This window comes from Polistes canadensis, unplaced genomic scaffold (assembly GCF_001313835.1).
Source record: "Polistes canadensis isolate GaletaPanama2010 unplaced genomic scaffold, ASM131383v1 scaffold_70, whole genome shotgun sequence".
NCBI classification, from domain to species: domain Eukaryota; kingdom Metazoa; phylum Arthropoda; class Insecta; order Hymenoptera; family Vespidae; genus Polistes; species Polistes canadensis.
In genome coordinates, this window is record NW_014569617.1 from 99,096 (window position 1) to 115,148 (window position 16,053).

The following is a 16,053-nucleotide window of genomic DNA, read 5'->3' on the forward strand; positions in this document are numbered from 1 at the left end:
AAAAAATGAGTCTGTTTGAGTATACGTATGCGAGCAACGAAAAAGGGATATACAATATTATGAAGACGATCGTATGACAAAAAGGAAAAAGAAAGAAGGAGAGAGGGAGAGAGAGAGAGAGAGAGAGAGAGAGAGAGAGAGAGAGAGAGAGAGAGAGTAAGAAAACGCGTATTATATTATAAAAATCATTATACATATGTGTATATAATATACATAAATACATATACTTGTATGGGTATGTATATATATATTCATATCTATATATTTAACTTAAACGTGATGACTGTATATTTATATGTTGACCATGTTCAGAGTTAACGATATATATAGTTGATGATGAGAGTTTTATATTTCATGTTAAAATACGTTCTATATATACTGTAGAGAAATCACGAACATATTTAAATACATATACGCATACACACACGTATACATAAAAACACTCGCAAACAATTTTAATCGAAATCGCTACATCACTGTCGAATTGTGATTATACGTTTTGTTCTGTTGAACAACTTTTTTTTACAAATAAAATTCATTATTTCACCCCGACTATTGTATAGTAAACGACAAATAATACTTTTCTTGTATAATGTACTTAAACCTCGTTCCGTTTTCGGATAACGACAAGTTTTTTTTTAATTTAATTAAACAATTACTTTTCAAGACCAAGTTATTTATAGTTGGCGCTAACTAATGATGCGCTGTGGAAAAAAAATAGTCATGTCATAATCCGATTTATTAACATACTAATAGGATTAATGGTGTCCCAGAACTCTTACAATACGAAACTAATCGTATTTATTTAATATGTGTATATATATATATATATATATATAGAGAGAGAGATTTTCAAGCAGTTTTGCTATAACGTTGAAAATAATCATTCCAGAATGACCTAATCCGATTGAATATTAATAATACACGAGACGAACGCGCGCGTCATCATTCAAGCATATTGATGAATCTTTAAAACATTTTTATCCCACATCTTTCCTTTTCAATCGTTGAAAATACAAAACAATGAAAATTTACGTATGAAATATTTGTTTATTTGATTTGATTATACTAAAGTAAAATATGAAAAGTATACGATTTGAAAAGAGTCATAATTTCAAATATGGCCGCACGCGGACGGCGATGATTGGAAGATTCAAACGTGGCGCTAACCGGACGTATCACAACCGCAAGATGGCTGCTACTGTCAAATGCGAGGTGGTGCATCGTGACAGAACTTAACGTTTTCAAATAATTCGAAAAATTTCGAGAAAAAAAGGTTGGTGATTGTTTATTTGTACGAATCAATGACATCATTAGAATTGACACTTTTTTATAAAGCATTCGAAGCTCATTTCGAATATTTTGGGGCGTGGTTTTTTTAATATTAGAAATCAACTACTTCGAACTTGTTTTTCACCTTTTTTGTCGTTGCATTGACCATTTGAATGAAGAATACCTACAAGTATGGAATTAACTTATAGAAATTTATTTTTCATTATTGTTTTCAACATTTAATATACGAATTAAGAATTTTGAGGTTAACTGAAATAAAATATCACTAGTTAGTATATATTCATTTGTTGTATATATTTATAGATAATTATACGCAGCATATATATTTTACATTTGTAGGATTAAGAAGCGATAAAGCAAATCGATGCGGAAGAAGTCAGTTTGCAAATAAAAAGATGTCATTGCAACAGGAGTAGAAGAAATAAGAAGGACACGTACAACAAGCATGGAGAAGAGAGGCAGTGCTGAACTCCTGAATGTAGAGAAAAACAACTCAAAAAATGCCAGTTCAGATTCCCTTAATTCAGACAGCAAAAGCAGTTCACTCAATTCAAAGATGGGTCAAGAATCGGTATTACATCTAAGATTATTCAGTAGTTAAAAAAAGGAAAAAAACATGACAAGCCTTTTTCATAATTTGTTCTAATTCAGCAAATTGATTTCATGCTGCGTCTCTTAACTCGATTTCTTAGGAGAGTTGGGAAAAAGCGTCTCATTCGAAAAGCTTTTCTTCGAGTTCCACTTCTACAGATAATAATATTGTTTCCGCTTTGGAGGCAAAAAAAGACAATCAAGTAAAAGTGAGTCTTATCGAATTAAACAAACAACAAGTGGTCTTAGTTGGAACGTATAATTTTAATTTCTTATTTTTATATTTCTGTTTGTTATGAACTGCTGTTGCTAGATTTAAGTTTCATCCGAAAAAATCCCAATGTATAAATGTTAAAAGAAAAAAGACAATCATTCTCCTTCACTTTTACTTTTTATCACACATTTTTGGTAGAATATTTGTTCGTTGATAGAAACCCTTATGTATCGTATTAAATTTATATTTTCATCTGTCCGATGAAATTTATCATGAAATTATTTTGCACAGAATCTATCAGGAAATGATACAGGTCCGCCGCTCTTAAATGGAGAAAGAGTTCAAGGCATCGCTCAAGAAGTGACCTACTTGTGTCCTTATTCGGGTCCAGCTGGAGGAATTCTTAGTGTTACAAATTATAAACTCCACTTTCGTAGTGTAGACCGTGAAACGCCTTATGTCGTGGAAGTGCCCTTGGGAGTTGTTAGTAGAATCGAAAAGGTTGGCGGCGCGTCTAGCAGAAGAGAAAATTCTTATGGTATCGAAGTGTTTTGTAAGGACATGAGAAATCTTCGATTCGCTCATAAACAGGAAAATCATTCTAGAAGAGATGTCTTTGAAAAACTGCAACAATATTCGTTCCCGTTGTCGCATAAATTACCGTTATTTGCGTTTGAATATTCCGAAACGTTTCCCGAAAATGGATGGAACGTTTACGAACCCATAGCCGAATTGAAACGAATGGTAAGGGGCTTGCTTATTTCTAAGACATCTACGTATATTTGATTAAACACGTTTAATTGCAATCTCACATAGATTTTTTGTTAACATTTAATTATAGGGTGTAAATAATGACATGTGGAAAATATCTAAGATTAATGACACCTATACACTAGCCGATAGTTATCCAGCAGTTTGGGCGGTACCTGCAGCTGCAACGGATGAAGATTTGCAAGCATCTGCAGCATTTAGAAGTAGAGGAAGATTGCCGGTACTTTCATGGATTCATCCAGAAAGTCAAGCGACGATAACGCGTTGCGCACAACCGTTAGTAGGTGTTGGAGGTAAAAGAAGTCGCGAGGATGAGAGGTACGTGCAGTTAATAATGGATGCCAATGCGCAAAGCCATAAACTATTTATAATGGATGCTCGACCAATGCCTAATGCAATAGCGAATAAAGCGAAAGGTGGTGGTTACGAAAGTGAGGATGCTTATCAAAACGCTGAGCTTGTTTTTCTTGATATTCATAATATTCACGTTATGAGAGAGAGCCTGAGAAAATTGAAAGGTATTATTAATAATATAGCATATGAACGATTTGTCTTTAGAATTTTTCTATTAAAAAATAATTCGGACTAACGAGTACGTTTTATCATAGAATTATGTTTTCCTAAAATCGATGAAGCTAAATGGTTATCCGGCATAGAATCCACCATGTGGCTTAAACATATTAAATGTGTTCTCGCTGGAGCAGTTAGAATTGTGGATAAAGTAGAAAATCATAAGACATCCGTACTCGTACACTGCTCTGATGGATGGGATCGAACAGCCCAAGTAATAACAATACAATATCTCAATGATTATCATCATAATAAAATTTGAAATATATATGATTAATGTGTTATAGTTAACAGCTCTTGCCATGTTGATGTTGGATCCATATTACAGGACAATTAAAGGATTTGAAGTTCTTATAGAAAAGGAATGGCTTAGTTTTGGACATAAATTTCAACAGGTTGTTCATATTTACATAATGATTATTTAACAATTTTATGCTTGTAGAATCTTGTAATACATTTTTTACAGAGGATCGGTCATGGCGACGAACACCATAGCGATGCTGATCGTTCTCCAGTATTTTTACAATTCATGGATTGCGTATGGCAAATAACGCGACAATTTGCTAATGCGTTTGAGTTCAACGAGCACTTTTTAATCACTATACTCGATCATCTTTACTCTTGCAGATTTGGCACGTTTTTATTCAGCAGGTATATATATATATATATAATTGCACTTAAACAGCATTTCCATATTAAATCATCGCTTTTATTTATTCGTTCTTTCGTTTTAAGCGAACGCGAAAGAGTACAAGAACAGATAAAACAAAGAACCGTCTCGTTATGGTCCTATACGAATAGTCAATTATCCCTATACCAAAACCCTTTGTACTGGGCTGGGCCACATAATCAATTAGTTCTAATGCCAGTTGCAAGTATGAGGTATATCAAACCTTGGAAAGGTCTTTATTGTAGATGGAATCCCATTATGAGACAGCAGGTTTGTTTATTGATCAAATCATATCGAATAGATCTTCCTTTATCCTTTTATCGGCAATATTATCACTTCAGGATCCTGTTTATCAACGAACGAGAGAACTTCTAGTCTTGAAAGAACAGCTTGAGAAACAACTGGAAGAAGGTCGACGCGAACAAGCATCTCGAGCTAATCGATCTCTGACCTCGCCTGCACCACCTAGGATACATTCCCCGGTTCACTCATAGCACGGCGAGAATATCTTACGCGTTTAAGGATCTGTAGTTTTGTAAATGTGCCCCCCCCCTTACGCTTATTGTCTCTTTTTAAGTCGGTATATACAAGATATTTTTACTGATGAACTTGTGCTTCGCTGTTGTACAAAATGAATGCCTCTTGATAAAAGAAATTTATAAATTGTCAAAAGAAAACAAATAAATAAATAAATATATATATATATATATATAATAATATAAATNGGTATCGAAAGGTCAATTCGGGTCACGATGCAATTTATGTTGACCATACTACACAATTACATTCGATATAATAATATAAATATTATATAATATAAATATTATATAATATAAATATAATATATATGTATATAATATTCACATAGATATTTGTGCACGCGCGAGTGAAGAGAGTTGAGTCTTTCGAACGATCGATCGTTAGATCGTTATCATTGATAAGAAAAAAACAAATGAATTAACAAAACGTATACATTTTCCAATAAATGAATGAAAACATCGAAGAATAGTTGTTGTGTTGTTGTCGACAAAAATATTCCATAAAAGGGGATAAGGAATTATGTTTTAATATTCAAGTAGTTCATCCCTTCCTTTACCAAAATCATGTAAGGTGTTTCGAACATTAACGATAATACGTAAGAACATATGTAACTTAACAAGATGTATCCTAGAAATGACACCCCCTGAAAAATAAAACAAAAAAAAATGATTATAATTAATTCCATTGAATATAAATCTATCGGTATAATAAAAATAAAAAAGGATACAAACGTTTATTAGAAAATCAATGTGACGGGAAGTTTCACTGAATAACTGTATAGAAGTTATAAGAATTGGATTTATCAAGTATACTGTGTAAGTCAATCTACTTAGCGGGATCCAAACTTTGAACGAAAGAATACGATTCAATATACCTAATAAAAGAAATGATGTAATTATAATGTCAAACGGAAGAATCGAATCAGATTTTTATTTGTACCTCCGTTATTTGTAGAACAAGCTATTACGAGCCATGCGATGCCAATTGCCCAAATAGTTCTACCGAGAGCAGCGTAAAAGGTAGCAGCTAAAATTGATATCCTTCTTCGATATATTCCAAAAAGTGCTAATAAGCTGCAAGAACTGCCAAGTATCCAGAAGAGTATTAATGTTTTCTAAAATCAGTCATCAACATCACGAAGAAAATGATTTCATCATGAAGTATTTGTAAGCAAAGTAAATTCAGGAATATTTGGTACCTTTTTAAAATTTAATTTGTTCTTTAATTTGACAAGTATATACCCAGTGATCACTCCCACAAGATAAGGTCCTATTCTAACCCATGGAGGAAAGTATAGCTCATCTATGAAATTGTATTGTTTGTCCAATCTATAAAATGATGAAATTTCAATTTATTGATCGATTAACCCTTTCGTTACAGCATACTTTTCTTATCGTTCCATAAATATATTTGCTCCTACAAATTTATTGTCGATTATAGGAATTATAGGAATCCTATATCGATCGCTAGTAACGAAAGGATTCAATGTTTTTATAGGTATAATAATCATGAATATTTTGATATTTACGTAGGAATATAATCATTAATGTAGGCTATATAGCCTGTTAGAATCATCGATGACATAAACAATAGACCGAGCAGACTGGCTGCTACTTTGAAGTACCTGGAATAGAATTTGATTTGATCGATTGGAATGGTTTACGCTAGGAAATATGTTTAATATGTTCATTAGAATGTGGAGAGTATTACATGGAAGATAATAATAAGAGGAAAGAACTAATCACGAAGAATTGCATGTCGTCCGCCAAGTACCAACTCCAACTCATACACTGCAAAGATTAATTAAATTAATATATTAATTAATACGATAATATTGAAAATTGACAAAAGCATAGGTCCGTACCATTTCTTGGCTGTTAAAAAGATTCTGAATATAAAGAAGGTTTCTCCACCAATATTTTGAGCAAGTTTCGTGTGGACGTTCGATCATATAGAACACGGAAATTTTACTGTACCACGTTGCATTTATTTCCAATAATCCTATTACTATCATGTATGTCGGTGTTAGTCTAAATTGGAAGAATAAAGGGAGAAAGATAAGGTACTTATTTCAAATCATTCTATTTCTAATTATAAGGAAATTTTTGCAGAGAGAGAACCATACCGCTTTACTCGATAATTCGAGATAAAGAAAATAATAAATAAATAAATATGTTATAAGGTAATTTTGAAGGAAAGCGATATTTTTGCATATATTCGATATAAATCTCTCATATACAGGTTGCACAAGGCAAAAGGTCGTATTTATGAGCGACCACTATACGGGTCATTAATATTATATTATCAATGTTTTCAATTGTTATTTGACAAAATAGACCTACCTGAGAAACCTTTTCAGGAGAATCAGAAAATATAACTTTATTGTATTTAGATAATTGTAAGGTTTACGTTTATCTTTGCCCCCTATTTCATTCTTTAGATATACGTAAGCAAGCAAAAATCCACCAAGAAAAAAAAAAGTATCAACCGATATGGGCGCGTTGGTTATCAATTGGGCGAAGAAACCCTCCGACTTTCTCCAAGCCGTCGGCTTATTGTCTTTGATCGATCATAAAGAAAGAGAGAGAGAGAGAGAGAGAGAGAAAGTCAAGATAAATATAATTGTATTACGTAAATATTCAATTGAATCATAATTGTCGTTACTTTACCAAAATACTCTTTCGTAAAAAAGATCGTGTGTGCCAAAATAGTCCATCCTATCATAATAAATCTTAATCCGTGTATAATCAGTACAGAATTTTCCCCAGTCTTATGACTAAATATTATTTTCGAGTTCGAGTATACGGAAAAAGCTTGGAATACTTTACAAACAAAATTCAGGGATCTCAATTTCTCCATCTCATTTTGTATATCCTCGTGTAGCGTTTGTTCTTTATCTGAGAAAAATGAAAATATGAACTGTTACAAGGAATCCATATAATAATATTCCAAGGATAATTTGATATGATATTATTATAGATGTATTTACCAATCGCTAGAGGATTAATATTTGCATTAGTTTGAAAATATTTGTAATATTTTTTCAAACGTCTTTGATATATCAGAACGTCATAGGCCGTTCCTATTATCATTAATAGGAACGTGAGTACCACTATTATCCTGAAAAAGGAACAAACAAAATCGACATAATTGTATTCTATATTTTACGAGGGGAGATAATAATTATTGGCATACGTCATCGTAATAAATGTTTCATTCAATGACCATTGATGGTCATCGATTAGATCTTTTACTTCAACTAATGTAAAGTCGGCTGAATATAGTTGACCTATTAAAAGAATTCTATTCCGGAATACGGTTTCGAGAAGAATTGAAAGTTGATCCTTCAAACAGGAAGCGGGTAAACACATGCCGAGTGTTATTAAATCCTAGAGAAAAACGGAAAGAAGATTTGACCGAATTATTAAAATAAGATTTTCAATAGGAACTTACTTCTCCCTGTAATACGATGTGGTATTGCAAAGTGCTATTGTGTCGAAAATTAGCTACAAAGTATTTCACTTCGTACGGTGGAAATTCATCCTCTATGCGACGATATCTCGAATTGTTTCGTAATTCCGTTTCCGTTAACAGGAAGGGACTTTTGTTGTTTGCATCTTCGCATTGGCTTCTGCTACCCAACCAATAATTATTTCCATAAACGAATCCTGACATTGGCTCACCGCTTGCATCGAGTACTTCATCAAAAAATAAGAAGAAAAATGTTAATCGCTTCGTCGTTTATATGGTTGCCTATTCGCAGGCATCGACATTTTCACTTATAATACGAAAATTATTATGAAATCAACGAAAATAGTTCAATAGGCTACACAATTTTTTACTTTCTTTTTTTCTTTGCTGAAGAAAAAGGAAAAATAATGGCTCCTATCCTAAATAGTTAACTAGTTTATTTCGTCATTCTAACTATAAACGTTTTATTCGACTGTAAAAAGAATGACGAAATAACTTGATTCGTTTGAATTAACTACTGCAGGCATTTGTCCTTTTTTGAGCGCCTTCGAGAGCGTACTCTTGACGGAAATGACTTCAAAGTAATTTGAAATAATTGAATTGCAATTCACTCGGAAAGGATCATTTTTCGGATGAAAAATTTGAATTTCGCGGACCTATTTTTTCTCTTTAATGGACAAAGTCCACGAGGAAATGAAAGAAATAAAATGAAGGGACAATTTGTTAATGGTTATTTAAATATTGAGTTAATAATAATAATAATAGTAGAGATTTTTCGTAAGTTCCACGAACCTTTTAGAGCCCAGAGTATTTTTTGATCAATAGCTTCTCGAAAATCCTTCAGTTCTTTGCCGCATTGGGTCGAGTTTAATAGATCTGCGTTTGCCAACATAGCATAAATTGGTAACATACCGATCTTTAATTGTTTCGTTTCATTTGCCGAAGTATAATTAAGAAAGAAAGAAAATGGTATGAGATACGCGAGCAACAGGAGGACGAGGTGCCCTGGACGTGCCATTTTCGTTCTTCACTTTTATCAATAGGGGGGATACTGCTCGTTACTTCTTATTTTCGGTAAAAACCTCTTCAGTTTTGGGAACAATATCAACTGGTGGTACCTGGTCATTGAACGATTAATAATACTTTACTTCTTTTTATTATTTTCGGATATGGATAATTTGGCGATATAAAGATTATGGTATTAAATGAAATATTGAGAAAATTCATTGCTCACCTGGGAATGAAAAAAAGGAAAAAGAGAAAGAACAAATCAAGAGGAAATTGATAAATGTTGCTTTCCTTTCTGATCGTTTCTATATTTTCTTCCTTGGAAGAAGGCTCGTCTTCTTAGGCTGATGTACTTGATCCTTTTTTACTTAAACGTTGCGAGAAGTTTGCAGGATCATTTTGAAGAACGATTTTTATGTAGGTAAAAATATTGAAAAATACAAAGAAATAAATAAGACAATGACAATAGGAAAAAAAAGAAATCGCATAAGCAAATGAAATTATACTCGACGAATAATTCCTGATGAACGTGAAAGAACTACTTGTACTTGATGAAAAGTAATCGCAGAATCCAAGTGAAATGTAACCGATGATTGACTGTCTTTTTAACTATTCATCCCCACTACCAGCAGCAGCACCACCACCACCACCACCATCACCATTGGCACCATTACGGTGGTCCTACCACCGTCGTCTACTGCAACCATCCACAGGGTACCTCGAATACTTAGCTTTTCTATTTTCTTCCAAAAATAACATATCAATTTTTCAAAAATCCAACCAACTATATATATCCAGATACGATGAATATTGTTACCATCTATCCAGGAAATACAAAGAAACTTTGTCAATATACGATTTTATTTCGGATAAAAGATATTTAAGCGTATTTCAAACGAAAACTTTCGCTCGGTATATTTCTTCAAAGACTTCCTCATCGTTTCGGTACATGAAATCATATTATTTAAGTAGAAACAATCATTCGTGTCTAATTTGTGGTTACCACCAGCTCGAATCTACGTTTAGTTCGTTCAAAAAAGAATTCAAAAAAGAATTCAAACCTTTGCCTTATTTTCTCAATTATTCTTTCATGAGCTCACTTCAAATATATACCACCAAAGTTTTTCTTATTTTGTCAAATCATTCTGTTCTTTCTTTGAACGTAAGTTCGCGGTATATTTGATTTTAGTCAGTTCGTATTTATTTTCCGAGAAGTAGAAGGATCTTTGTTCTCCCGAAAAAGAAAAGAACGAGCGGAATATTAACACATTGCGTACGGCGCTCTGCGCGGTCAAACCGCGGTCAAACCGCGGTCAAACCGCGCTCAAAACCCCCAAACATTTCCGAACGCTGTAGCAGCATGCTTCTTGGCGAGCAATCTAAAGCGGATACATACAATTCTAATTTGTTTTTTTTGGTATTATATTCACATATATTATTTTTAAGCATGCGTGAGGCTTTGTTATCTTGGTAACGCATCAATCTATTTGCCATTGCTTGTTTATGTTAACGATTAGTCGAAATAAAACATGAGAACGAGATATCTTGTGACCCTAGGCAACGGTTGAGTGCATAAAAACGAGAAATCTCGTGACCCTACGCAAAGGTTGAGTGCATAAAAACGAGATATCTCGTTCTCATGTTTTATTTCGAGTAATCGTTAACGTAAGACAAGCAATGGCAAATAGATTGATGCGTTACCAAGATAACAAAGCCTCACGCATGCTTAAAAATAATATATGTGAATATAATACCAAAAAAAACAAATTAGAATTGTATGTATCCGCTTTAGATTGCTCGCGAAGAAGCATGCTGCTACAGCGTTCGGAAATGTGCGGGTTTTGAGCGCGGTTTGAGCGCGGTTTGACCGCGCAGAGCGCCGTACGCAATGTGTTAATATTATCGTCTTCATAATATTTGATCGTAAGTTAAAGAAACAAAAGAAAAACCAATGAAACATTATTTTTTTTGCAATACGTCCCATCTTCTTACGATCAATGAAAAAAAGCCAATATAAATATAAAATGTTCAACGAAAAAGAATAAAGTGCAATTGTCTGTTTGCGCGCATTTCACAATATGTTTCTTCGTTCGTTTGTTATGCAATAAAGTACATATTCGCCATATCATTCCTTTTTCTTCATCTATGATATAACATTTGAAACACTTCCGATTAATCCGTGATATACGATTGTAATAATTTACAATTGAACAAAATCTTATAATATTGTAAGATTGTAGAGAAAATTGAGCCACTAGATTCGAAGCACGATTCGCTTTCCAGGCGACTGCTCTTCATCCATTCAGCACCGTCCAATCCCTTCGCAAATGCTTCATTAAGTATTTGCTTAATTAAGTTTTGCGCTCGTTTCACATTTAATCCCCACCTGCAACAATATTCGACCCCGGATGTTTTCCTTCAATTCTTTATCTGCACATTATTTTGCCTGTCCAAAAATGGAGTAAAACTTCCCGCAAAAACATTTCATTTGGCACAAATTTCGACATATTTAAATAATTGCAACTTGTTCTTATTAACTATTGAAAAATGAGATGTATCGTAAAAATAACACCTAAAAACACCTGATTTATGATAAATTTGTTTCTGAATGTAAAAACTAATTCAAATCTTGATTTAATATCCTTTCGTGGTTACTTCATTTTTCTATACGATGATCTAACGTTTATCCAAAATGATTTTTATTAAAATAATGAGACAAAACAAAACAACTTTTAATGAGGAAAATTGGGAAAAAAATGAATAACTCGTAAAAACAAACTCGTAAAAAAAAACAAGGCGAGAGAAGGAACGGCACGGCAGGGCAGAACACGTTCAAAGGATTAATTATGTTCGATACACAATCGGTGTCGCAAATTTACTCAACTTCGATAATATTTCGCACTGTGCCTATACAAATATCAAAGATAAATTGCAAACTGCACGTGCAAAACGTTTACGTCAACGATTTCTTAGAAAAAATTTCAACGATTGTACTATCGTATTAAGTTATAAATAATTTCTGAATGTTTCAATTTTTAATGCGATCCCGTGTGCGTATGACTTACGAGTACCTTAGCTATAATATTCCATAGGATTTTCCATCGAAAGACATTGCAAGAAGTTGCGAATAGAATCGTACCGTAAAAGCGTTAGCATAAGAGCCCGTTATAATGTCACGCGTATTTCTAAATGTAAATATATATATCGATATCTTGAAACGAATGTTACGTCATCGCAATGATCGTTTTTAAATGAATATAGAGAAAGTACTTTTCTCTTTCCAATTAACATAAATAATATAGTTCAACAAGGATCACAGTTTCAGATAGAATTTGAGTGCATAAGAGAACACGCGAACCGTTCGTGCCTTGTATTCTCTTCCGAATATTTTCAATAAAACACGTAAATTCATCCAATTTCAGCATCCTTTTTCATCTCTCTAACGAGTTTCACTTTTATTTACAATCCAGTTCAAAACAACAACAACAACACTTCGAATAATTATAAGAATAAAATAAAGAAGAAAAATATGCTAGCAATTAGATAAGAATACAAATGAATCGATTGCACAATCATAATTCTACGACAAAACTCGATCTTTCGATTGTAAATTATGCGCATATTCCTACGACCATTATCCTTGGACATTCCTTTTTCCTTATTTTCTTTGCTTATCTAACAATAATTGAATTTTATATTTACAGGTAGAGGGGCTTCAAAAAATAGACAAAGTCGAAAATGAGATATTGATTTTCAAATGTGTTATTATCAGCACATATTATGGAAGTTTTACATCCACATCTCGCGAAAAACGGAAGAGAAGAAACAAAACAAGTAGGAAATTCAACAATTGACTCAACGAAAGGTTCATTCTAAAATGAATATACAATGAGTCAAGGTTGGTAAGGGGGTGGGAAGGAGAAAGGACGAAAATTCTGGCCACTCGAGTTTTTCTCTTTTTCATAGTAAAAAAAACATAATTTACAATAATATTACTAATAATAATAATAATAATACAAAGGAAATATATATATATATAGAGCGCGGACTATCATTATACATTATCATAAAATATCACAATAATTAATATCCGACGGGGCGAGGAGGCAAGACGCAAAAAAGTTTAACGTGGCATCATTTACGTTTTATCATCGCAATTTTTTTTTGCTTTTTTTTTTATATACCATTTTTGTACAATACTACTTGCGAGGAAATGTACACCACGCGTATCATAACACTTACGTACGCACTCTCTCTCTCTCTCTCTCTTTCTCTATTTCTCCTTTTTATGTAGATTTTTTATTTTTTCATTATAATTCTTTTCATTTCCTCGCGCGAAAGTGTTTGCGTGACTCAAACTTTGCGCTACATCGTGTAGCAATAAAGAACAAAATAATAATAATTATAATAATAGTAGTAGTAGTAGTAGTAGTAGTAGTAGTAGTAGTAGTAGGAGGAGGAGGAGTAGTAGTAGTAGTAGTAGTAGTAGTAGTAGTAGTAGTAGTAGTAGTAATAATAATAATAATAATAATAATAATAATAATAATAATAATATCATTCTACACCCTCGTCGTATATTATTAGAAGAAAAATAAAATAAAACTCCCCAAAGATCGAGAAAGAGTACCTTCCGTATATTCAACAAGATAATATGTTTGAAGGGTGTGTTTGAGTATCGTAATAGAATAAATAGGTGGAAAAGAGAGGAAAAAATGTATAAATATATGAAAAGTTAATTAATATAGACGACGAGAGATGAAGAAAAAAAGAAGTTCCAACGAACAAAGTATATACGATTATTGTGTGAATTTATCGTATGTTACAATATCACGATTAAAAAGCGTGATAAGGCGCGAGTATACCACCATCATCATCACCATCATCATCATCATCATCATCATCATCATCATCTTTATCTTCATCTTCATCTTCATCCATCGTCCTCATTATCATAATCGCCATGAAACGTCTGCTAGAACGTTTACCTCGATTTATTTTTTATTCCCATTTGTTTCTTTTCTATTTTATCTTTTTTTTATTAATTATTATTAATATTTTTCTCTCTCTTTTCTTTATACGCACGAATTTACGATTGATCATGAATCTTTTTAATATCAATTCCTCTTCCTTTATAATTATCTTTGACGAATCGATCCAACAAAGAATAATTTCTAATCATTACATGTTTCTTTTCAAGAGTATATATGTATATAGATACATATATATATACTTTAGAATTTAAAGAGCGAAACGAGCGATCGATCTCTTTCCAAATTTCATTACAAACGTTCAGCGATTTAAATATTGCAATTTTCTTTGCAAACATATATATCAGCGGTGAATTATTCTATGGGCAAAGAGGCAAATTTTCTTTCTTTTTTATGGGCAAAAATAGAGGACCCCGAAATCCTATAATTAATGTTCTATTATTGAAGGGTTTGTTTAATAAAAAAGAAAAAGATATTTCTAGATATGAATAAAAATACATGGAGGGCTTTGAAATTCAAATTTTCCTCCCACTGATTTATATATATATATAATTATGGTCAATGTGTATAATCCGGGCATTCTCAGGCCTCCTTCACCCTGACAAAACTCTGACAAAATAATATTAAATTACATTGACTGTAACATATACACACACCCTCGTGTACGCGTTAATTTTTTTATTCTGATAGTTTTATTTGTTCTTGTCAATTTTTCAGTCGAAACCACGAAACAGCGCTTCTGTGCCCTCGTCGATTTTTTTTTCTTTTTTTCTTTCAAAAGGACATCATATCGCTTATAGATTATTATGTTGTATTTGAATGCGTTTGTTGGTGTCTATGTGTGGATGTGTAAGTTACGGAGAAAACGTATTTTTTTATATAACACCAGCCATTTATCTATGTAACAATTACTAATTACTATATGTACAAGTGTTTGCTAAAACAAATCTGACAATGAACCGGTTTCTTTTATATCAAATTAAACCTCACGAAAAGGGATTTCTCATTTTTCTCTTTCTCTTCTTAACGGGCAATCATTTTTCCTAATTTATTATTTATGCCATTTCCTTCTCCGCGAGAGTCGTTTGGCCCTTCCATTTATATGCAAAGTCCTTTTTTTGTGGAAATGATTTTATTAGATTAGATTTCATTTGATTCCATTTTCTTTGTTTTCTTTTTTTTTTGTTCAGGGCGGAGGAAAATAAACGTCGAGTGAGTTACTGTAAGGCGGAGTACTTATTAGTAGTTTTCCGAAACTAAATAATATTTTGATCGATTACAACAAAATCTCAGAATATACAATTTGCAAAGCTTGTAAGGAAAATCTACAATTTATTTCAACCGCATTAAATGAAATGAAATTAAACGAGTTAAAAAAATATACGTTATATTCACGGACCTAATTTTTTTCTTTTTTTTTTTCTTTTTTGTAACACATACAATAATCACATGTAAATCGAAATTAAAACGAACATAAGTCCGCTTTACAGTATTCAATAATAATAATAATAATAATAATAATAATAATATAATAACAATAATATAATAATATTAATATAATAATAATAATATTAATAATAATAATATTAATAATTAAAAATAAAGATTAGTCGAAATGTCGTAGGGCCTCGTTCAGTATTATCAATCAAATCACCGTTGTTATAATCCCCATGTTTTCGTGTTGTCAATAATTTTATCCTTAAAACTAATATGTTGATTTTATTATCACGACATCGTAGTCTCTCGTCTAAAATAGTATTGACTAAAGCTTCACGCGCGCATGAAGCACGACCGGTCCGACGAGAATAATATACATATATATATATATATATATATGTATGTATGTATCAATTGTGCTTCAGTTTCACGGAAGAAAATATGTGTATATCTTTGAATTATTGTTTTCCATTCATTCATTCATTCTTTACCATAATATA

The 16,053-nt window shown here is 32.3% G+C and overlaps 2 protein-coding genes across 6 annotated transcripts; one reads left to right on the forward strand and one right to left on the reverse strand.

Annotated features, from left to right (window-relative positions):
• The first annotated feature begins 1,081 nt into the window (after positions 1 to 1,081).
• Positions 1,082 to 4,784, forward strand: LOC106786282 (myotubularin-related protein 2). Of its 5 annotated transcripts, none has more exons than XM_014747480.1 (10): positions 1,082 to 1,276; positions 1,633 to 1,864; positions 1,986 to 2,093; positions 2,390 to 2,842; positions 2,940 to 3,387; positions 3,478 to 3,653; positions 3,727 to 3,834; positions 3,882 to 4,090; positions 4,175 to 4,379; positions 4,451 to 4,784. In XM_014747480.1, the coding sequence occupies exons 2-10, from the start codon at positions 1,739 to 1,741 to the stop codon at positions 4,601 to 4,603; spliced, it is 1,986 nt and encodes a 661-aa protein (XP_014602966.1). In that variant the 5' UTR covers positions 1,082 to 1,276; positions 1,633 to 1,738; the 3' UTR covers positions 4,604 to 4,784. The 5 variants fall into 5 exon arrangements, with proteins under 5 accessions (XP_014602966.1, XP_014602968.1, XP_014602970.1 ...); XM_014747481.1 differs by having other exon boundaries at positions 1,084 to 1,276; positions 3,906 to 4,090; XM_014747482.1 differs by lacking the exon at positions 1,986 to 2,093 and having other exon boundaries at positions 1,083 to 1,276.
• A 62-nt stretch (positions 4,785 to 4,846) lies between these two features.
• On the reverse strand, positions 4,847 to 9,030 carry LOC106786241 (nose resistant to fluoxetine protein 6-like). Its single transcript, XM_014747403.1, is given in 14 exon segments — positions 4,847 to 4,882; positions 5,206 to 5,265; positions 5,267 to 5,523; positions 5,589 to 5,763; positions 5,848 to 5,977; positions 6,178 to 6,273; positions 6,360 to 6,439; positions 6,514 to 6,679; positions 6,992 to 7,208; positions 7,319 to 7,546; positions 7,639 to 7,769; positions 7,845 to 8,038; positions 8,103 to 8,347; positions 8,913 to 9,030. Coding segments are annotated over 14 exon segments (2,133 nt in total).
• Between the last annotated feature and the right edge of the window lie 7,023 nt (positions 9,031 to 16,053).

What these genes read in the sequence shown, in the direction of transcription:
- LOC106786282 (XM_014747480.1), top strand. Translation starts at nt 1,739, where the DNA reads ATGGAGAAGAGAGGCAGTGCTGAACTCCTGAATGTAGAGAAAAACAAC. An exon ending in CAAAGATGGGTCAAGAATCG is followed by an intron (nt 1,865 to 1,985) that starts GTATTACATCTA and finishes TCGATTTCTTAG; the next exon opens with GAGAGTTGGGAAAAAGCGTC. An exon ending in GGCACGTTTTTATTCAGCAG is followed by an intron (nt 4,091 to 4,174) that starts GTATATATATAT and finishes TTTCGTTTTAAG; the next exon opens with CGAACGCGAAAGAGTACAAG.